General features: G+C 38.7%; 1 protein-coding gene across 10 annotated transcripts in view; it reads right to left on the bottom strand.

Moving 5' to 3' along the window:
* Positions 1 to 2331: 2331 nt before the first annotated feature.
* LOC127504058 (glutamate receptor ionotropic, NMDA 1-like) overlaps positions 2332 to 23424 on the bottom strand; it is a 33465-nt gene continuing 12372 nt past the window's right edge. For 2 of the 10 annotated variants that reach the window (XM_051878392.1, XM_051878396.1), the window contains 18 exons: positions 21987 to 22108; positions 19954 to 20128; positions 19559 to 19703; positions 19227 to 19313; positions 18979 to 19123; positions 18023 to 18153; positions 17754 to 17918; positions 17445 to 17563; positions 16900 to 17012; positions 16659 to 16807; positions 16423 to 16580; positions 15824 to 15985; positions 15460 to 15569; positions 14983 to 15128; positions 14584 to 14640; positions 10483 to 10509; positions 9943 to 10053; positions 2332 to 4368 (listed from right to left, as the gene is read on the bottom strand). In XM_051878392.1, the coding sequence (XP_051734352.1) occupies positions 4300 to 4368; positions 9943 to 10053; positions 10483 to 10509; positions 14584 to 14640; positions 14983 to 15128; positions 15460 to 15569; positions 15824 to 15985; positions 16423 to 16580; positions 16659 to 16807; positions 16900 to 17012; positions 17445 to 17563; positions 17754 to 17918; positions 18023 to 18153; positions 18979 to 19123; positions 19227 to 19313; positions 19559 to 19703; positions 19954 to 20128; positions 21987 to 22108 (2191 nt within the window). In that variant the 3' untranslated portion in view covers positions 2332 to 4299. The remainder of the gene's footprint in view (positions 4369 to 9942; positions 10054 to 10482; positions 10510 to 14583; positions 14641 to 14982; positions 15129 to 15459; positions 15570 to 15823; positions 15986 to 16422; positions 16581 to 16658; positions 16808 to 16899; positions 17013 to 17444; positions 17564 to 17753; positions 17919 to 18022; positions 18154 to 18978; positions 19124 to 19226; positions 19314 to 19558; positions 19704 to 19953; positions 20129 to 21986; positions 22109 to 23424) is intronic. The other 8 variants (XM_051878393.1, XM_051878397.1, XM_051878401.1 and 5 more) reach the window with 6 other exon arrangements.

Below are 23424 nucleotides of genomic sequence, written 5' to 3'. Positions count from 1 at the left end.
ACTGATATTCTTTCAAATATTTTCCTTTGTGTTTAGCAGAACAAAGAAATTCATACAGGTTTGGTACAACTGAGGGTGGAGTAAATGATGACAGAATTGTCATTTTAGGGTGAACTATCCCTTAACAGGTTATTGTTTTCGTTTAGTGTTTACAATACAATCTGTTCAATAAAAGCATATACATAAGTGATATTATGATCTGAGTGCTTGCAATGAGAATTGAAAACATTTCTCATAAGACATTAAAGTTTAAAGATTCACAAGCAGTCAACACAAACTTTGGAACAAGAACCATTTTATGAACAGTATTTAACTACATTTCAAGCGCCACTAGATAAAGATTAACAATTTTATATAGATGGAGAATACATAGTGATTTTGCACATCTAAATGGGCATAATTTTCAAGACCATGTAATGGAAAACCTTAGGACGTCATTTAACATAAATACAAAACTAAAAATTCAGGAACTGAGTAACTTGGCAGTGTGAATAATTTCCTTCTTAAAAAAACACATACACACAAAAAATCTCACACTGGAAACTGTTATTTCAGCTCCTCAAAAACACAGCAGCATAACACATAAATGCATCCCAGATGGTGCACCAAATCTTAAAAAATAAAAAAAACAAACAAACAAAAAAAAAACAAAACATTCAATTGTGTATAATCTCAGTCCTGCATTTCCAGCTCTGGCGTAGTGTTTTGAAATATTGGGAGTACAGCGTCCCCATCTTGACACAGGTGCCAGACCATTATGCAATAATAATTGAGCAGTAGAAGCAGTATCATGACAACCAAGGCCAAAATGACCAGAAGGGCCACCACAAGTCTCTTTCTGGTGCAAAATGGGTGAGATGACCAGTGGTCACTGTGGGACGCTTCCTCCAGTGAGGGTTTAGGTGTAAAGTGAGTGGACAGCCAGTGTTTAATCCAGGTCCCAGCGGGAGCAACAGGTGAAAATAAGCATGCTTCTTTCTCACCCATCATCATAGAAAGAAAAAGCTTCTTGAACACAAAGCAACTGTCACGACCACCTGCTAGTCAGTGTCTGAAAAAGAAACATACAGTGATATGGTTAAATTAAGCAGCCTAGTGCAAGTAACAACAACAACACACACATGCTGGTACAACTATCATTATGAGGACATAATGGTTTGTCCCCATAATGTAGGGTTTACCAGGACCACACACATGCACACATCTGCTGAAAGAGGGAGCGGATCCAAACCAAATCATCTAGAAACCAGAATATCATAATAGAAACTTCGGGGTGGACACTTTGGAACTGAACCAGTTAAGAAACCACCCAGAACACCCTAGCAACTGCATAGAAACACACTAAAACATCCCAAACCCCTTAGCAACTACGTAGCAATGCCATGGCAACACCATAGCAACGTGAGTTTTCCACAAACCAGCACCACTCGCATTTTCTTTATAAATAAATCGTTACTAATGTAAATCCATAACAAATTACCACGGAATTTCATTCACGCTTTAAGAATCTTTATGTCGTTTAATTTCTATTTCAGTTAACTTGATTTACGACAGTGACGACAGCGGTGCAGTTTTGGCGCAAACTGAATTACTTGAGTCAAAGCAAAAAAGTAAACACCGCTACAAAAAATTCCACTTTCACTTTTTTCCACTTTTATGATTCACTCAAGAGAAGTACAACGTTTTAGGGGGGAAAAAGGATTGTTTTGAATGGGAGAATCTCCCCCCTGCGTTCAGTCAGTCGAATAGAGAGAGAGAGAGAGAGAGAGAGAGACCCCGTAAGAACGGGTAAGATGATACCACACTGTCTACATCGCAAGCGCGCACATTATTGACAATAATGGAACCGTTTGTCGTGTCGCTAGATGGTGTTAAACAGTTTAAAATCATTTCGACAGAGTGAACGTGTTTTAATAATTGATCTATCATGTAGTTGTGCAGAGCAAAGAATAAAGCAAACTCACCTGTTACAGACGTCAGTGTTTTGCAGAGGAACAGTCTGCCCTCGCTAATGATACCGCCTCTTAAATAGGCTGTCAGGCGTTTTCCTCATACTTTCAAATTCGTATTGCGAGGTAAACAAGTCACTTTTTGACCACTACCCCCCATAACTTACACGTCTGACTAATCTATGCATCTCCACCTCTCCAGGACTGACAGTAGCTAATATTGAACTTTCTGGGAAATGTAGTCTTTATTTACTGAAGTACTTTCTGTGTATGTCTTGGTACACTGCAATTATATATGATAAGTGGAAATTAAGTTAAATGTTCAAATCTCAATATAATACTATTACACACCTTATGCTCACAGAATTGAGAAGACAATTAGTTGTGGTCTGCAACTGACATGGCACAAATTTATTGGCACACAGAAATGTTATTTCTAAATATTTTTGTCAAAATGCAAACATTATGTCTTCGTTTGAAGAAATATCTAAAATGAACTGAAACAGATGTAGCACTTATTTAAGTAAGACTTATGCTTAGGATATGTTTTTTTTAATGTGTGATGTCATTTTTTATCTTATTGTGGTTGTGTGTCATTTACAGTGTGACAATTTCTCATAAAAACACTTCCTTATCAACAAGTCATATGGCAATCTAGGAGTCCAGGCAACATAAACTGAACTCAGTGTTCACATGCCCTGAAATCAGGTATAATACATTGTTCCTTTAGAGTATAAACCAAATTCATTGACCCAAGCAATGAGAAAAACATACTGTGCATACACCTGTCAGTATGAAAAGGCTAAAACCTAAAGTAGTAGAAGTCAACAGTTAGTTAACAGATGATATCTGCGGTATGTACTAGAAGAATTTGACAGTTTAACTCTGAAATATCAGAAACAAATCTGTCTAAATTGATATATGAAAACTAGAAAGGAGTGTTTTGTTAAAATCCAACAGCTGACAGTTACATATAACATATTTCACATTCTCAAATGTGCATTTTCATATCAAGAATGAGTATTACAATCAAACATTTGGCAAATTGCATAATTTCCATATGCATATAGCTTCTGACAGATTCACATTAAAGTGCTAGGTAGGTGATCTCTCTTACAGGGGAGTTTCCATAGGTCATATAAGTGAACATTTACAGTAATCAGTCCTTATTTTGTACAGCTTTTGTTGATGTTTCTCAACCCCAGAACTAGGGAACGGGCCAGTTTTGCCATCTAACCAATAGGTGTATACGAAACTGCAGCACCAGAGTCGAAAATAAAGGGGCACACTTGGGGTTTTCTCATGTAAAAGATCTCTGGGGTTGTCTATTGGGATGACACACAGAGATGATTTTGCATGAGATACCAAGTGCTAGTTGGATGGAAAAACTCGGCCCCTTGATGCACCCTTCAGACTGAAGTTGAGAACGACTGCATACGAACTTTAAAGAGGAAGAACTGTTCGTATTAGTGGAGTTTGAAGGAGAGTTTGCAAGTAATTGATGTGCAATAGCCACATCTTAGATATAAAATCTTAGTTGTATTTTTTCTGATGTGTGGAGGGGGGTATACAATATATTTCTGTTGTCCATAATCCTTGAGGGACACATTTGCATGCATATTACATGCAGAGGGATGATAAAATATGAAAGACAATGATATTTGAAACAGCACAGCTTATGTGTTTGATTGGCTGACATTTTGCTTTATAGATTATATAGACAAAGAATGAAAACAATGAACAGAAAGCAAGTAAAACAAAAAATTTAAAGAAGATAAATATGTTTCAAAGTCATATGTAAATGATTAATATAATTAATCTTATACCTATTACAGCTAGTTAAATTCATTAAATACCGGCCTTAGAATCGGCCTTGAGACATGAAAAGTTTTGCTCTTTGTTCTAAATTATACTGTACAATACTTAAATCACTAAATCAACATAGGAATAATCACTAATACTTATAAGAAATATTTCTACATAATCATAAAGAATTTATACAGAAGTAGTGGATGGAATGGTGGATGGAATGATGATGATGATGATAGTGTATACTAAGTTTAGCATCAAACCATGAAGGTGTATGTGTTTATGTGTTTATATGGTCTGTGTGTTGGCAGCGTTCCAGTGCATTGAAGTGTCATGCCATCCCCTTCAGTCCACTGTCAAGTTCAGACAGGATCCATCGGCTCTCCATAAAGGTGAAATGGCTCAGTAGTTCTCGTTCGTGATGGATCCATTGTGCAAAACCTAGAGGAGTGGTACTACAACGCTCCTCTCTAGTTCCATCTTGTTTTTCTCTAAAGAATGAACATGTCTTTATCTTAAACTCTCCCTCTCTCTCTCTGCCTCACACCACCGTGCTGACAGACGGGTCGGACAAGTTGAGTTGGCCCGTAATGTCTGTGGGTGGGAATTGCTGTAGAAAGAGAGAGAAGGTAGAAAACACATAGAATAGAGAGCATTAGTGCGACTGTTACTTTTCCTCTTCCCCAAAAGAATGAAATGTCCTTCTTTACCCCCAAGGCAGCACATAGCATGCAAATCAGAAACAAGGACTCAGTCGTTGAATGCTTCAGATGTCATCATAATGCATTTAGCTAAATTTTGCCTTTAGGACAGGACTTGAAAACATTTGATTTGCAATTGAACGCAACACTTAAATATTCTGTTACATCCAAGGAGGTTTGTAAAAATTTGAAACAATAGTGTTCTTCTAGCTATCCTGCTGCCTTAGGAGGTTTTTAAAATAATATTCAAAGAAGAGGAAGCAGGTTCTCTGCTGTGAGATGGTTTTTAGGTCACCTAATAAGCTTTGTGTTTATTTATATCAGCAGTATTGGGTCAAAAGTCAAAATGTATTTGGACGCTTGCAATGCACTTAAATATATATGAATGTCATTGCATTACATAGTGAAATATAAACCAAGTAGCATCTGCAGACCAGTGATGCTAACCAGTGACCTTTTCCAAGCTATTTTTACCATTGCTTTTAACCCACTTGGCTCAGTGTGGTTTCTAGTGGATATATGGTATCATTTCTCCTTATGTTCAAACTGGCGCCCTAATGGAAAACACAGTAGTTTATCACTATGGACATTGTCATGGCACAATTTTTGACAACCAGAAAGTGTTCAAATTAGTGCTATCAATCGATTAAAAAAATAACAACAAATTAATCACACATTTTTTCTGTAATTAATCATGATTGATCGTGATTAAAAACTGTCATTTTGAATATTTTTATATTGTAATAATTTCACAGTTACTCTTCAAATTAATGTAGAAACAACTTAAAGACAGTATATTTTAAATATTTGTTTAATGGCATATTTTTTATGAATGAAGGCCCGTATCACTAATACTAATACTGGTACTGATGTCTCTATGAAATACATCTTTTAAACATTAATTATAGACATTCAACATTACAGTGTAACTAAAAGCTATCAATTAAAAAAAAAAAAAAAAACTTTTAATTTAAGTGAACTTGAAACAATCTTCATATAAACCCATTATAATAAATGCACTGTAAAAAATCAAAAGTTGAGAAAACTTAAAAGTTTAAGGCAACAAACTTCAGCAAATTTTTGAGTTTTCTTAACTTGTTGTATTCAGATTATACAACAAAAAGTTGAGAAAACTCAAAAATCTCCTACAAAAACAAGTTGAGAAAACTCAAAAATCTGCTGAAGTTTGTTGCCTTAAACTTTTAAGTTTTCTCAACTTTTGATTTTTTACAGTGTATCATATTTACCTGTGGCCTTCCGTCCTGTCTAACAGAACACAAATCAAGATATTTTTGATGAAATCCGAGAGTTTCTGATCCACACATAGGCAGCAACATCACTGCACCTTTTGAGGTCCAGAAAGGTAGTAAAGACATCGTTAAAATAGTCAACGTGACTGCAGTGGTTCAACCTTAATGTTATGAAGGGACGAGAATACTTTTTGTGTGCAAAAACAAAACAAAAATAACGACATTGTTCAACAAATTTGCCTGTCATACTGCTTCGCTGTTTTTTTTGTTGCAGAGCTTCCGTGTTTACCTCAGAACGCCGGCTCAGTATTGGCCTGTTCTGGTCACGTGAACAGCACGTTGCATGCGTGTGATGCTGACGCAGGAGCCGGCCAATACTGAGCCCACGTTCGGACATAAACACGGAAGCTCTGCAATGACAATAGCGTAGCAGTATGACAGGGGACAGACAAATTTGTTGAATAAAGTCGTTATTTTTGTTTTGTTTTTGTGCACACAAAGTATTCTTGTCGCTTCATAACATTAAGGTTGAACCACTGTAGTCACATTGACTATTTTATCGATGTCTTTTATACCTTTCTGGACCTCAAAAGGTGCAATGACGTTGCTGCCTATGCGTGGATCAGATACCCTCGGATTTCATCAAAAATATCTTAATTTGTGTTTCGAAGACAAACGAAGGTCTTACTGGTTTGGAAGACATGAGGGTGAGTACTTAATGACAGAAATTTCATTTTTGGGTGAACTGGTTTCTATAGAAACAGTCAGACGCGCGCCTCCGAAACGAGGCATTTAGGTCTGCGCATGCGCATTAGCTTGATCCAGCCTAAAAAATACAGTTTTTTTGTCATGATTCGAGCGTTTGGAAAAAAAATTTATGAGACAGTTGTTGTCAGATTTCATTGTTGATTTCAAATATGAAATTTAATCGAAAACTTGGCAAACAGCTTTGGAGAATTTGATGTTTCCCCATTCAAAGAGATAGGAGCTGCACTTGCTTGCCCGAGAGGCGTTTCAAAGATGGCCGCCGAGTGAAATGACTTGTCTTAAAGGGACTTTGGTCTTGTGGCGTTTGGATTGCTTAGCATTTGCATGAATAAGAGCGTGATCATGTAATGTAACACTAGCCAAATTATGACGGAAAAAATAGATGCTGCATTAATTGCGTTAGATATTTTTAACGTGTTTAAACTGAAAAAAAAAAAATCACATGCTTTAATGCGCTAATTTTGACAGCACTAGTTCAAATACTTTTGGTTTTCATTTTGAACAGTATTAGATCTATTTTATTTATAATTTAAAACCTAACAAACAAAATATTTGAGTTTGTTCAGGTCAGGCCTAAATACCAGGTGCTTTCATATATTATTTTGTCATCTAATGCAATGACATTAGTACATTTTTTAAATTTGGCTTAAATGTCTAAATAGTTTTTGGGCCACTGTTTATTTGTATCTTTAATATATATTTAATTCTCATTCAGTTGCAGTTCCTGTTTCCTCATCTCAAGCTTAGACGTGTTAGAAGGGCAACAAGCTGGTTTCTCACATGGGCATCTGCAGTTCCGGGTTGGCAAAACACTTAATGACATGCAGGTGCCCAGTCAGAAGGCAATTACCACAACAAAACATGTTTTTTACTTTCAATTTTCATTTTTGTAAGCTATAAAATGTCTCTCAGTGAGGCTTGCCATGTTGCAACTGCAAGGACAGTTTTATTAAAGTATTTTGATCTGACAGCATTATTATTTTTTTAGTCTGTTCCTTGCTGTGGCAAACTGTGAAACTGAGGCACAGAGAGCTTTTTTGGTTAAGCTGTAAGTGAAACACTTTTGCAGTCTGTTAATCAAGACTGAATGTGAAGTAAATCTAATATGTATATACCTAAGGAATACATTTTCTATATAAAGCAAAATGCATATATTGATGGAAAAGCAGCAGCAAAGATTTTCAGATTTGCTATAAATTTTAAAAATAGCAAAATTGTTCAAAATTGCAAAAAAACCAAGGACACATGCAATGTTTGGATGTTTAAGTTCAAAGTATTTAAAAAAAAAAAAAAATCAATTATGCATATTAATTATGCATTTAATATTTACCTTACTAATTATAGCATGTGTCCTCTTTTATAGCTTACTGTTTTTATTGCTATGGCATTGCCAATAATTAAGCATATAAGCTCAAAATATGATGCAACAACTCTAAAAGCTAAAGCTTAAGGCAAAAGTTCTCATTGTCAAAATCGTCATCGTCATATTGCAGAATAGATGTATTCAGCAATACTTCTGATGACACCGGGAGGCTTTTTCTTTCTTTCTTTCTTTTTTTTCCTTCTTTGGTGTTGCATCAAGAATGCCCTTAGCACGCCTTAGAGAGAATGAGAGAGTTCTTGTTATGTTCACTTAGAAGGCTTGCTGTTGGCACTTCCAAATCAAGCCCACAGTGCCCCCTGGTGAGAGACAGTGAATCAGCAAAAGAGACAAAAAGTGTGTGTATCATCATTACCACAAATAAATGCAACTACTTCTACTAAGGCAACCAAAACAGAGTCTCTACTTCTACGACAGATATATTGCATGCTTGCAGAGGAAGAGAGAGGCTGTGTAGCATGTACATCATGTGGGGGACGTCGACAGTTATATATCCATATACATCCACTTATATAGAAAGAAAGGCGACACTGATATCAAAAAATAAAAGGATGATTAAACACTGTGGATGGTTACTCTGTGTTTTCTCTTTTCACCTGGATTGCTGTGCCTTTTCTTCACCGTGCACCACCCCACCCCACTTTCCCCATTCTCTTATACATTTAAAAGGGAAAAAATATGTAAAATAATTCCTAAACAAAATGTGAGAAAATGGCATTTTAGTGAAAAAGACAAGAAAAAAACAAACAAACAGAAAATCTGTTATGAAATTTGTAGAATTTGTCTGCTTATATTATATTAAATATGAGTATATTGTTTTTATTGTATAAATACTAGTTCATAGTATATGGATCCATTTTGTTTAGAACTGTCTCCATAAGTGGAAATGTTTTATATATTAATATTATATATTAATATTAATTATTATGTAATGATTAATTATATAATAATAACGGTTTTGTGGTTGGCACTATATTCCAAATCTTCTAAAGCCACACAATTTTGTGTGAGGATCAGACTGAAATTTCAGCCATTATTTGCTGAAAGTTTTCATAGATCTCAAATTTAATTCAGCACGTCACATTAGCTTTTATGTTATTGATATCAAATGACATTAGTTTTGCATGTTTTGTGACTTATTTATAAGACTTGGAATATAGCACATAAATGTTTTTTTTTTCTATCCTTTTTAAAGCTTGTCAGCCCTTGGTCAAATGGAGAAAAGCAACTTGGACATTCCACTAAACATCTCCCTTTTGTGTTTCCATGGCAGAAAGAAAATCAGACAGATTTGGTACAACATGAGGGTGAGTAAATGGTGACAAAATCTTCATTGAAATTCTCATTCCTTGAAATAAACTTTGTTAGGACCTTAAACAAAACAGTTGTGCAAAAGAAAATCATTGATAATTGATGATTCCAAAGTCTGAAAAGGAAGTTCTGCTGTTAAAAAAAAAAAAAGTTAGTCCGCATGGTATCGGTTGCTCTGATCATACACCACAACACCAAAGCATGCCGTCGGGGAAACAAACATCGCAAGATTTGACTGTTCATGATATCAATCACGTCAGGCAGGTTTGCGGACGAGAAACACAAATACGCACAACATCCCACCAAAAAGAGGCACACACATCCACCCGCACTAACACACACGCTCCACATTGAGAGGTTGCAATAGGGAGAGAAGCAGCCCAGAAACATCAGGCGTTGTGCAGCGCCCCCTCCTCTTGGAACAGCTCTTAGGTTAGAACCTTTTTCCTGATTCTGACATCATTGGGGTCCTAAAACCTTTCAGCTTAACTCTTAAGGATGGCTATGCTCTTAAGTCCTAACTGACAGATGAGGTCTGGATGGTGACTCGATGACTGACTGACAGACACGTGGCCGTGGCCAAGATGCCAGGAATGGAGGAATAACCAGAGAGAAGTGCGGCTCTCTTGGTTTTAGACATGACATGTCATTTAAGACAGAAGAAAGTAGATACAGAGAGAGGAGCGGAAGAATAGGACGAGAGAAAGACAGACGCAGAAAGAGGAAGAGAGACCGGTCGAGTAAAAAGAGATGCCATTCCTTAACCTCCTTACCGTGTCTTTGGAGGACCTACGTCTCTTGATGCTGGAGGCCAGGGTGGTACTGATGGACCTAAAAGAGGGTTTCTTTTTTGGGTCGCTGTCTGCTCTACCACTTTTCCTATCCTAAAATAAATATACGTAGAACAATTATTCATGTTCTTTGGCTGGTTTTCAACTGCCAAAACCACATCCCCTCATTCCCCGTTGATAATCTATCTTAAACCCAACAATCTATAAATAAGAATGGAAGTCAGACTTGTTTTATATAAAGAGACTAAAAATTGGTAGAATGCAACAGATTTGGTTGCAAAGAGTGGCAGGACTTTCGCATTCTCAAATGATCTTCCTTGGCATCTGTTTTATAAATACTTGCTGTCAACACTTTATGGTTTTAGGCACAGAAGAAGATTAGGACCTTTTTGCCCCCTTCCCTCCCACCGTCCAACAAAGGTGCCCCACACGGCTACTCTCTGACCTCTACAAATGGTACGAAGGTATAGCACAAGACTGGGTGTGTTTGTGTAAGAAAAGGTCGAATTAAGGTATTCTTACATCCTGAGTCTCTACAGAGGAAGAGGGCTGCATTGGGGAGGAAAAAAGAAAAATAAATAAATATTTATCCACTTGCTTTAAAGATCATATGACTTAAAGATCCATAAGCAAAAGCAGAAAACAGCAAAATGAGCTTGCTGAGGAAATAACATCAAAGCCAAGCAGTCTGTAATATCACAAAACAAAACACTCTTATAGGGAAGTAGAGCAACCAATAAAAGCACAGGATATGAAATAATACTGATCAATACATGAATACTTATAAGAACCCTCTTTGAGCGTTATACTTTTTGTAGGGTATAACGGAAATTCACACCACGCATTGGGGACGTACTTTATCAGGGTATCGGAGAGTTGGGTTAAGCATGGTGTGAATTTCATTTAGACTCATGCAGAGGGCAGTAGGAGCAAGGGTGTGGACAAAGTAAGCAAAATGTGGACAAGCATACAGTTGACTTTAGCTGATGGAAGACTCTCAGGATCATCTTCACATTTGTTTTGTTCAGAATATCATTTGACCCCTGCTACCAATTAAAAATCTCCCACTTTGGGACTTACCACAATGTTTTTGCAGTCTAAGAACAACTTGTTAAACACACTATTGTGTTTCCTGCATCAATTTTATGCTTTTCACAAAAAAAAAAAAAAGAAAAGAAAAGAAAAGAAAAGAAGCAATAAGCCCTATTTGGCTGTCGTCAGAGCACTGTCTGTGCATTAGCATGCTGGACCCACGTAGACCACCGGAACAGTGAGACATAACTGGTTGCAAGCCTCGACATAGTATCTCATTCACGCTTCATGTAGTTTCATCCTTTTTTCAACGTTTCCCTTTTGTTTTCTCATTTTCCTGAAGGCAGTGCACTTCTGAATGGGCTCTGCTCCAAGAGACAACCATTAACCATTGAAATGTGGGCTGCATGTTTTTGACATTTCTGTGCTTTTAAGATGACATCAGAACAGCCCATTGGACAAAACTGCAAAATGGGCAGGTTCTTCAGAAGTGCAGTGTGTGTGTGTTACACGCAGTTCCATGTATGAAGGTGCAGTACACAGAAGTGCAAATGGGGTATTTGGATATGAACATTCATACTGGAGTATACAAACAAAACATTTATAACATTTATACACGCAAGCTCACAAAGATATCACCATCAAAAGCTTGTGTAAGTTCCTATGCAGAAAGGAAGAGCTGACAAAAACCATTCTGATATGCCTCTGTGAATGATCCATACAAGCTAACATCAGTGATAGCTTAAAGACCGGAACACACCAAGCCGACGCCGACGAACTAGTGGCGACGAAAGCAGACGAAAGTTGCCCTGACACACCAAACCGACGCTCAACACCCGACGGCCAAGTAGCACGTCTATTTTGCGCCTGCGTAAGAAGAAATGCCTTTCCGTACCAGCAGGTGGCAGTAGCTGAACAGCCAATCAGAATGATCAGATGGCCAGACTGACTGACGCCGATTCAATATGTCGAATCGGCCGAAAAAAAGCCGATGAGGACCAACTTCAGCCGACACACTGAGATAACTTAGTTGGCCGACGAACAAAAACTGCCCAACGGCCAATCGTCGGCTTGGTGTGTTCAAGGCTTAACATTTAACCTGGCATAAATCTTCTAGACTTCAAATTAAATGTTTTTTTGTTGTTGTTGTTGTTTTGTCCTCCCTAGTTTGTGTTTGCTTGACCTTTCTGCATAAGAGCCTACATGCATATACATACAGAAACAATTATACAGTGGTGGTCAGAATTATTGCCACCCTTGGTAAATATGATCAAAGATGACTGTAAAAATAAATCTGCAATGTTTATCCTTTTTATCTTTAATTCATAAAATTAGCAAAAATTCCTTTCATTGAAGGAAAAGAATTGAAAGTGGGGGGAAAATCACATTATGAAATAAATGTTTTTCTCCAAAACACGTTGGCCACAATTATTGGCACCCCTAGAAAAAATATCTCTGAAGTATATTCCCATTCATATTTACTTTTTTTTTTTTTTTTTTTTGCACACCAGGGTGTTCATGTACATGAAATTGTCCAGCCATGACTTCCTGCTCCACAAGAGTATAAATATGAGGAAACACAAAGGCCAAATTCCCTTAATCATTCATCACAATGAGTAAAACCAAAGAATATAGTTCTGATGTGCAGCAAAAGATTGTTGAGCTTCACAAAATAGAAAGTGGCTGTAAGAAAGTAGCTAAAACATTGAAAATCCCAATTTCCACCATCAGGGCAATAATTAAGAAGTTCCAATCAACTAAAGATGTTACAAATCTGCCTGGAAGAGGACGTGTGTCTAAATCGTCCTAATGCGCGGTGAGGAGGAAAGTTTGAGTGGCCAAAGACTCTCCAAGGATCACAGCTGGAGAATTGCAGAGATTAGTTGAGTCTTGAGTCTCAGAAAGCCTAAAAAAATGATCAAACAGCACCTACATCCCCACAAGTTGTTCAGGAGGGTTTCAAGAAAAATCCTCTGCTCTCATCCAGAAACAATCTCAGCATATTCAGTTGTCAGACAAGACTGGAAATTCAAACGGCACCGGCTTCTATGGTCAGATGAAACTAAAAAAAGAGCTTTTTGGCAGCAAACCCACCAGATGGGTTAGGTGCACGCATGGATAAAAAGTATCCCATGTCCACGGTCAAATATACTGCTGGATCTTTAATGTTGTGGGCCTATTTTTCTGCTGGAGCTCCTGGACATCTTGTTCAGAGGTTTCATGGATTCTATCAAATACCAACAGATAAAAAATCTAAACCTGACCGCTTCTGCTAGATATCCAATAATGGGCCATAGTTGGATCTTCCATCAGGACAGTGATCTAAAACAAACATCAAAACCAACACAAAAATGTGTCACTGAGCACAAAATGAAGCTTCTGCCATGGCCGTCCCAGTCCCCTGACCTGAACCCTAAAGAAAATGAGTGGGGTGAACTGAAGAGAAGAAGCACCAACATGGAGCTGGGAATCTGAAGGATCTGTAGAGATTCTGTATGGAGGAATGGTCTCTGATCTCTTGTCAGGTGTTCTCCAAACTCATCAGGCATTATAGGTGAAGACTCAAAGCTGTTATCTTGGGAAAAGGAGGTTGCAAAAAGTATTAATTAATAAAAGGGTGCCAATAATTGTGGCAACGTGTTTTGGAGAAAAACATTTATTTCATTATGTGATTTCCCCCCCACTTTTAATTCTTTTCCTTCAATGAAAGGTTAGATTTTTGCTAATTTTATGAATTAAAGATCAAAAGGATAAACAATGCAGATTATTTTGACAGTCATCTTTGACCATATTTACCAAGGGTGCCAATAATACTGACCACCACTGTACATGTGAGGCAGATGACAGACATTGACAGTAAATTGACCTGGTCACAAAGACAAGCGACTGTGATCTTACCTTTCACTGCCACTGCTGTTTATTCTATTGCAGCAGTTTTGACCTTTTGTCATTCTGAATAAAGAAGCAGCTTGAGGCTTTCACAGCCTCACTGTACTTCCCCCCAGCCCCCACCCCATTGGCCTACCCCTCACCAAATATCACAGTCCCACTGGGAAGACCTCCCAGGACTTCCCACTAGAAGACATTGGCCTCAAAGGACACACAGATGAGCAAGAGTTTGTAGCAGACATTTCGTTTGGACTGTTTTAGACTATAGCATGGAATTGTGCTGGACAAGGCTTTTGAAATATTTGCTTTTATAATATGTTTTATGTCATATTATAACTCTTGCACTGTTTTTAATGGTATAGGCTGGAACATCTATTGCTAATGATGACAATTAGTGCTCTGTCCTGTTTTCTTAATGGCTTTCTGTTCTCTTTATCATGGCTTGATGACATATGCTAATAGTATACCAAATCAACATTAACTTTTTAATATTGTAAACATTAATTTGGCAGCCTACATTATCTTCAAGGATTTTTATTTCAACTAACTGTAATACGCTAAGTGGTTTGAAGCATTTAAGTGGTTCATGCCATGAAAGCAGCTTTATATTTTGATGAACTGAGCATATCAGCAATTTTAAATATACTAATTCGCATAGCAAGGATGACGTGGCAACAAGATGGATCAGCTTGTTTTACATACTAAAGATGGAGTCCCAGCCGCACCCACAGCTTGACTCCCTGAGCTCTCCTTATTGTCCTGTTGGTACAGATAAGAAGAAGGAGGCTGATTGAACCAGAGCAGCCTACGCAATCCTAGACCAGCCCAGAAATTGGGAAAGAGGCTGTTTTTCTTTGTTGGTCCTTTTAGAAGCACGCAATGTAAGTTGGTCCACCTTTGGTCACCACACCAAACAGTGCAACCATGGATCTGTTTAACAGTGCAACCAAGGATCTGTTTTTAGCAAAGTTATGTATGAAAAACTTGTGAACGAAAGCCCTTGTACAAAAAGTAGTTCTTATGTAAAAGTCTGTTGGGAGGTCATTCCCTCATGTTCACCCTTCTTTTTACCTCTTGTTTTGTAGGAGAGAGCTGCCTTACCTGTAGGTTCTTCCTCCAAACGTTGACGGCCGCAAAGGCTAGCTGCATCTGCTTCCTGCGGGCGTCTTTATGGCGCTTATATGCAATTTCGATGAAGATGAGGAAGATGCCTGCTGCAATGCCTCCAGCAACTAGCATGAAGACACCTGTGAACGAGAAGGATGAAGGAGACTGTCAGACGTTTAACGGAGACACAGTACACTTTGAATCAACCCATTGAGGAGCTGGAGGGGGTGGAGCCTCTGTGTGATGGAATCCTACATGTATTGCCCTTATATTTAGGGCCTGCTGCTGAAAACCATGCAAAATGGATGGATGTTAAAGGTTAATGAGTTTGTTACAAATGTGAACACTAACAAGGGTGAGCATAAAATAACAACTAAAAGCATTGGACAAAAAAAGGCCCCAATACTTTACCTACTGTACCTTTTTTGTCCAATCTCTTTTAGGTTTCTCTGTACCTGAAATGGACCATACCTGCCATATTCTCAAAGGTGAGTGTGGCTGGGGCATTGCTCCTTGAGTCACACTCCTGGTATCTCACCCAGGTTTTATCTAGGTCCTCCATGAAGCCATTCTCATGGGAACTGCAAGGGGTGGTGGAGAGCAGGAAGAGAAGTTCAAAAGTTAATAAGTTGCCTTTGGCAGAAAGTACCGATAAATCCCACAAAGTCACCACAACCACTAGCACATACACACATACACCTATATGTTCAAGCACACAGACAACAGAGCAGGGATGGAAAAGGGGAAATACACAGAGTAAGTGTCCAATGATGAGATTTTATACAACATAAAACTATACAGAAGCATACAATATGCTGCTTCGGCTGGGACAGACCTGAGAATAGCCAGGGACACATTCTGTTTCCAGGGGCTGTCCTTGCGCATGCCTATGCCAAAGCCCGAACGGAAAAACAGCTCTCCCGTGGTCACCAGGTCGCACTTCTGCGAGGCTTCAAACTCCAGCACCGCAGAGTCCCAGATGAAAGCATGCAGCTTGCTGTGGGGGCAGGGGGAAGGGAGGAGGACGGGAAGGGTGGGGGTTACGGTGCAACAGTACAGTGAGAAACAACACACCCGCCCCTCCCACCCTTCTTGTGCGACTTGTGTTACCAGGAAACTAGACTGCCACCTCATAGGCAAATGAAATCCAATGCCGGACGAGTGGAGCTTTGTCCCCCATTGGATTCCCTCAATGACGTTTTTGCTGAAAACCTGAAAAAGGTGTTCTTTAACTCATTATTAATATATGTTATGTGTGGCACATAGCTAGGCCTCTCCTGAGCAGGGATATGGGCCAGGGTCACAGGTTAGTGCAGCAAGTTCTGGCACTGATTTATATACCTGAGACCTACAGGCCCAGGACCCTAAGGACTGAGTGACTGATTGACTGACCGTAAGGCCAGACCTGCTGGTGTCTACCCAGCAGGGACTCACTTGTCCCGAACAGCCTGGATGGCTTCAGCGGCGCTCTCGTAGTTGTGCTTCTCCATGTGGCGGTACATGGTGCTCAGCTCAACTTGTCGCCGGAAGTAAATATCCACCGAACTCTGCTTCACTGTGGCATAGATGAACTTGTCTGATGGGTTCCTCAGCTGGAAAAAAAATGCAAACTTACTGTATACATCTTTGAAAACTTTACTTTGGTACTTCAAGTGCTTAGAGAATCATACCCTTGGGTCATTGATGCCGGTGATGCGCTCCTCAGGCCGGTCCAACACCAGGAAGGCAGCCAGGTTGGCAGTATAAGATGCTACTATAATCATAGCGAAGCCAGCCCACACCATTCCTAAGATTCTCGCTGAAAAACTACGTGGGGCACCTGGACAACATGTAAGTAGTCAAACATATGTCAAATAAAACTGACTTGTTTAATTTAACATGATCAGAAGCAAAGTTTGACTTTGATAACACCTTCTCCGATTCCAGAGTTCAACAAAACGCCCCAGGAAAACCACATAGCTGAAGATAAGGTGAGGGCATCCTCTTCTTCTTCTTCGCTGTTTACTTTAAACCTTCCAAATGGGCTGGGAAAAACAGGTGAAACAGTGAACATGATCAAATAGAGAATAGGGAAAGAACCCATAAGTAGTCTTGAAACATATTCTCCAGTATCCCAATGAGAACCAATTTTTCAAGTCAAATAGCACTTGTCAGTGCCATAGAGAGAATTATAAAAGCAAAGAGAGAGAGAGCAAACAGGAAAGGCAAGAGAGGGAAAAGAGAACAGGCTCACAGAGTGCAACCCAACCTCCCCCACCTCCATGGCGAAACACTGACACTAAAATGTGTTCAGCACTATCATGTACTGTGGAGACATCCTGAAACAAAGGTTCTACATGATCCCAATGAGTGAAACAAACTACCTAAAAAGACAGAACAAACAACACACACACACAGCACCCTGTGGGCACACATGGAACAGCTAGCAAAACTCTCAACCTAATGTCTTGTTGTACCTGAACCGGTCTAGTAGGTAAAGCATCACCGCCACCACATGTACCGACAGACCCACCAGTAGCCACAGTGTACTCTGAAATGGCTGCATGAACGAGTCCAGTGTACTACGAGGAATTTCCTGAAAAACACATTGCATGACCACTTATATAAATTTAGCACATTCTGTTCACTCAATATCTGCTCTGGTAGGTACCAGCAATACTGTAACAAGACTAGCAAGTGGTGACTGGCAATGCTGCAATTTTCAACAAGGTTATACTGATGATCTGTAGTGAAAGTACAGATAGAATGTGGTAGTGAAATTGTACCTTTTTCACAAGGATAGTCAGTCCCTGGTATTTAAAAGGCTTGGAGAATTCTATGTACTGGGCTCGTTCATTGTTGATCGTCAAGGGAGCAACGATCATATCAGCAAGGCCACCCAGGAGCTCACCCATCATGCCGTTCCACTCCTTCTTGTTACTGTTATTTACCTATATCACCAAATGATAAATAGAAAGCAATATTACTGGTTCTATGAATTTTTCATATGATAATCAGGTTGCTTATACTTCACAAAATAGGAAAGTATACTTACTCTTTCCTGTGTTCCAAATTTCCCATCTGCCACCAAGTGTACTTCATAGGTGAAGTTCATGGTCATTGCCAGTTTGATCAGAAGATCAACACAAAATCCGTAGCAACACTGGGGAACAATTGGGCGTCCTGTAACCAAACCAGAAAAAGTGAAATTTCATTCCATCTGACAAAGTTCTATGAGGAAAATCTATATTTTGAAAGCCCACCATTCTTACTCCACTCACCGCAATGCTAAAATCATTCAATTATTCAGAGATTGTCTTTCTCTTTTAGATGGCAGTGCTCTCAACTGTAAGACAGCATTGAGGTCTGATCAGTTCCATTTCCAAGTACAGCTTTCGCTCTGCTACTCAGCCAGTCATAGATTTTTTGCAATGATAACTTAATAAAATATTAACAAGCTTTGCGAATTAATTTGTTCCAATTCCTCTATGGTACTGGCTGAATTAAAGTGAAGTAGCCGCAACTCTTGTGGTCAGAATGGATGTATTTCCCCATAAATTATGATCTTAGAATGGCTCAACAACCAGATAGGAGCATTAGCATCTAAAAGAAGTACAATCCTTCCATATTGACTTTCACACTTTACCTGTAGCTTATATAGGCTGCAACACAAGGCATACCTACAGCTGTCACTATACACAAAGCAGAATGCTACGATGGAAGCCCAAGCGACACACACACACACACACACACACACACATAGTTTGCAAACATCCAGCACATGCACACACATTTTGCATCAAGCAAATATAGTCAGTCACACACTTACCATGTAAAACACACACACACAATGGGCTTTAAAACATACTTTCACGCAAACACACAAACACGCATGGGTCATGTCACACTTGTTACATTCATACATATATAAATACCTGCTGCATATATATGTATGTATGTATCTCCAGATGGCGGATGTAGAAAAGCACAGTGACATTATAAACGTCCCTGATGGGTTACCTGGGATGGTCTCATTTGGTCCAGTGCAGATCACCTTTTTAATTAAGACTCCATTAGGCGTGTACTCTTCCTTGCAGGTTCCATCCAGCATAGTTGGCTTCACATATACAAAGGGTTCCTGATGAATGGTCACTATCTGTAAAAGATGGATGCGATTTTGTTCAGTTTTCCTATATGAAACATTTATCAAGCATTCAGGTAATTTCCTGATTCATGAGCTTTGGATAAACGAAATGTACCTTTAATCGAGTAGACATCTGGAATCCTCTCGGTCTCTCTGTTTCACCTCCAGGCCAAATGATCTTCCTCTGTTTATTCATCACCACCTAATGAAGTTTGTTATAGCAGATAATTAACAGGCTTATAGTCATAATATTTGTTCAATCCTCTAATCTGAAATAATTTGCCTGTATAGATTCCAAAAGTGCCATTACAGAGTTGGCTCTGAATACAATTTTGTGTTCTCTTGAAACTGTTTCTGTATTTTTTATGTCTCACAGGAACTAACGCAAGATTCAGGACACATGTCATGAAATTATAAATTAAACATCGTGAAAGAAAGGACTTGTACTTGTGTTCCATTGTAAATGCCGACTTGAATCAGTCTGCTCTTCTGGTAGTTGAGAATGCTGTAATGAGCGTATTTTCTGTCACCGTCGTCATTGAACTCAACGCGTCCAGTTAGGCCCTCAGGGTACTTAGAAGACATCAATACCCTGTGAAGTGCAGCCAGTAATGAGTAACTTCTTTGTATATGGATGTGATGCATGAAAAATTGCATAGACGAAATATCATGTGTTGTGACAGCGCATTAGATCACATTGAACATCTGTCTGTGGTTGTCAAAACCCATCAAAGAATGAGGCAGATGCCCCCTCAAGCTGGACGGTGAGGAAAAATAAAAACAAATCATACAAAATCAAATTAAACGGGTCAGCTGCATGCATGATCTTTAGTAGTACTGACCTTTTAAAGAGTGGCCCTGTCTTCCAGATGTTGGTATTTCCCACACAGCCCCTTGGAGGTTCTGTGATGTTCTCTTTCTCGAAGAGCTCTTGGATGGACTGGGCTACGACTGCAACGGCATCGCTGATGTGTGCCGACTCATTCTTGCCGTTGATGAGCTGGAGGCCAATCAGCCCTATGTGTTGACGTCAAAAATTAAGCAGTGAGCTGTTCACCCTTGACATTTAGGAGCCCTTTCCAACGCAAAAAACCCATAGGGTCGCCCTTTGAGCCAGCATGGGTAAATGACTCTCAAATCAATGTCAAATCGTGTTTTGTCAAGTCTTTTCCACTGGTAGATTTAGCCAATTAGAGTCAGCATGTAAAATTAATGGTTTTGTTCTTCACAGGTACATTACTTTTGGTCGACATTTTGGCCATAATGCAAGCTTTGACCCTTGAGGTTGGATTTGAACTGAACACACTAGCGCCACCTACTCCCAAACTGTGGTAAGTCCTGTCCAACTGGTGAGACGCTAACACACACTGATTGATGAAATATATCAGAATTAAGATATACTTCATACATAAATCCAACTTCAGCTGAGTTTTTGTTGTTGGAGCAGGGTTTGAAAGATCCAGTTCTGTAAGAAATCTCCAAAGGTTTACTGTGAAAACTCCACAAGTGTTTAAGTGTGGACATAGACAAGAAAAACACTGCCAGGGTAAAAGGTGAGCAAGTGTATTGGGAGCAACAACGACAATAGTGTGAACTGGTGCTCTTCGCGTGGCGGTCAAAAATGATTGAATTGTTTAAAAAAAAAAATAAATTAATGTACTATATTTAGTTCCATAATGTTTTTTATTTAATATTTTGTATTTTTTATGGGATTTTATGGTACTAAATTATATTTATGCTGTAGTTATAATCCATTGATTCACTTTTTGAGCATAGACCGGAAATGAAATAAAACTGTCATAAATCTTGAATGTTTTGGAGCACACATTTTGGTCTTTTTTTCACAAAGTTTGGTCTTTTTTTTAAAGACGACACTTGGCAGTTTATTGCTGAAGTGAAAAAAGTTTTAAAAAGTGAACTTAAAAAAAAAAGTAAGAATTTTACATTCATTGTTATGAAAAATGCGCAAAAATATTATTTTCAGATTTTATATGAAACATATATTTTCCAAAACACTTTTTACTCTAAAACGATAAGAAAATCAAAGGCATAAATCTAAACAAGTTGTATTCCAAATTTGAGGTTGATATCTCAAAAAACTGATTTTCAGTAAGAATTTGTTTGGGCGCAGTACCAATAGTATCCACTAGATGAAATTAGTTTCCCATTAATTTACAATGCGGTAAAAAAAAATTTTTCAGGACCATTTAACCTTTTAGAATTATGTCTGTGATTTTTTTGTGTGTGTGTGTGTGTTCACATAGCTAGTGCCAAAACCTTTACCAAGTTTCGTATCATTCCAATGAAGTGAAAAATTAAAAAAAAAAAAATTTGACCGAAGAGCACCAGAGGCTTAAAGAAACATGACTTGTGCAGTGCCTGGGACATAAAAGGCCATTTATAGCTTACCAATACCAGAAACACGTCAAAGGGAGGGTTGAAAAAACACCCTTTTTAAATTCACGAAAGCCAGACTATTAATATAATAAACATGATATGATAAAACCACACTCTGTGAATTAACACACACATTTTCAGCAAAACACTACTTCATGACAGTAACATCTTTATGGCAACTTCTTAATTAAACCTCTAGAGGTCAACATTGAATTCACAATTGTAATTAATCTTGCCAGTGAACCAGAGAACGCAACCGTTATGGTGTAATCTAAAGTGACTCGTTTAAAACCTTTAAACACATCAAGTGCTTAAATGTTTAAACGGTTAATTTATATACAAACACACATACATACACTGACATCCACAACTTGCTTCATCAATAAAACCTCTCTAGTCAAAGTTAACAGAACAACTGAGACAAATGGCTTCTTTTCCTCTGCTTCTGCCTCAGTTATACAGAGGTAGGCGTACGTACCATCAGGGGCTTCGCTCAAAGCTTTACCGGACATCTCACGCTCCCCGACCAGCCATACATAGCCTGAGCCTGTCATGTTGAGGAAGCGCGCTGTTTTGTACACGGCGGCTGCATCTTCCTCACTAAAGGCAGATAGACAGGTTCATAACAGCTGACATAAATATGAGAAGCTCACTGAAGTATGAAATTGGTTTGTAAACCTATTGTTCTGACTTTTCAGTTTTATTTATTTCAAAGTGTTCTAAGGCCTATCCTGCTGAAAAGACCAGCTGCGTAGTACTGGTTTTCGTGCTGGTCTTGCTGGTAGGCCAGCATAGCAAAGCTGTGCACCTGCAAAACCTGGATTTTCCAATAAATCTTTTTGACCAATAAAGTCTTGCTAGTTAAGCTACATATAGGGCTTGACATTAACACCCACCAACCCGCCAAATGCGGGTGGATTTCAGCAGTGGCGTGTAACGCAGTCACTTCTAATAGCCACTTTGGTAGGCTGAATTTTATATATAATATGAACTAAGTACAATGTAGTGTTGTCAAAAATATAGATTTTTTCGATACATATCGTTACAGAAATATCTGAAATGCTTCCAATACTCATTTTCCGCAGAATGGATACACGATAACAGCTGCGCTTTCTCGCTCTCTCATCTCTCTGACAGCGAGTTGACACACAAACCCGCCTCCCCTCACTCACTTGTTTCATTTGCTCCGGATGAATATTGTTGGTGTTACAGGGCTTGAATTTCGGCGTGGGATTGCATATACTGCGCATAATTTTACTCATTCCCGCAGATTTTGTGCTCACACCAAAGTGCACGCACATAAAGCCGCCTCTCAGGACTAAATTGAGTTTTTTTTTGCTGCTTATTGTGCTTAAACAGTCAAATACACACAAAATAATGTCAAAATGACGGTCTTGGTGAGTATTCATGTAGACAGTTATGTTTTACAGCGTTAGTTCACCCAAAAATGAAAATTCTGTTATTAATTACTCACCCTCATGTCGTTCCACACCCGTAAGACATTCGTTCATCTTCAGAACACAAATTAAGATATTTTTGATAAAATCCAATGGCTCAGTGAGGCCTCCACTGCCAGCAAGATAATTAACACTTTCAGATGCCCAGAAAGCTACTAAAGATGTATTTAAAACAGTTCATGTGACTACAGTGGTTCAACCTTAATATTATGAAGCGACAAGAATACTTTTTGTGCACCAAAAAAACAAAATAATGACTTTATTCAACAATATCTAGTGATGGGCGATTTCAAAACACTGCTTCATGAAGCTTTGAAGCTTTACGAATCTTTTGTTTCGAATCAGTGGTTCGGAGCGTGTATCAAACTGCCAAAGTCACGCCCCCCAGTGGTGAACCATTGAAATTTCGGAACTTCTGACGTAACAAAGCCTCGTTTACTGAAATCACATGACTTTGGC

The sequence above is a fragment of the Ctenopharyngodon idella genome, chromosome 21 (genome assembly GCF_019924925.1).
Source record: "Ctenopharyngodon idella isolate HZGC_01 chromosome 21, HZGC01, whole genome shotgun sequence".
NCBI lineage: Eukaryota > Metazoa > Chordata > Actinopteri > Cypriniformes > Xenocyprididae > Ctenopharyngodon > Ctenopharyngodon idella.
This window is presented reverse-complemented; position numbering and strand designations above follow the sequence as displayed.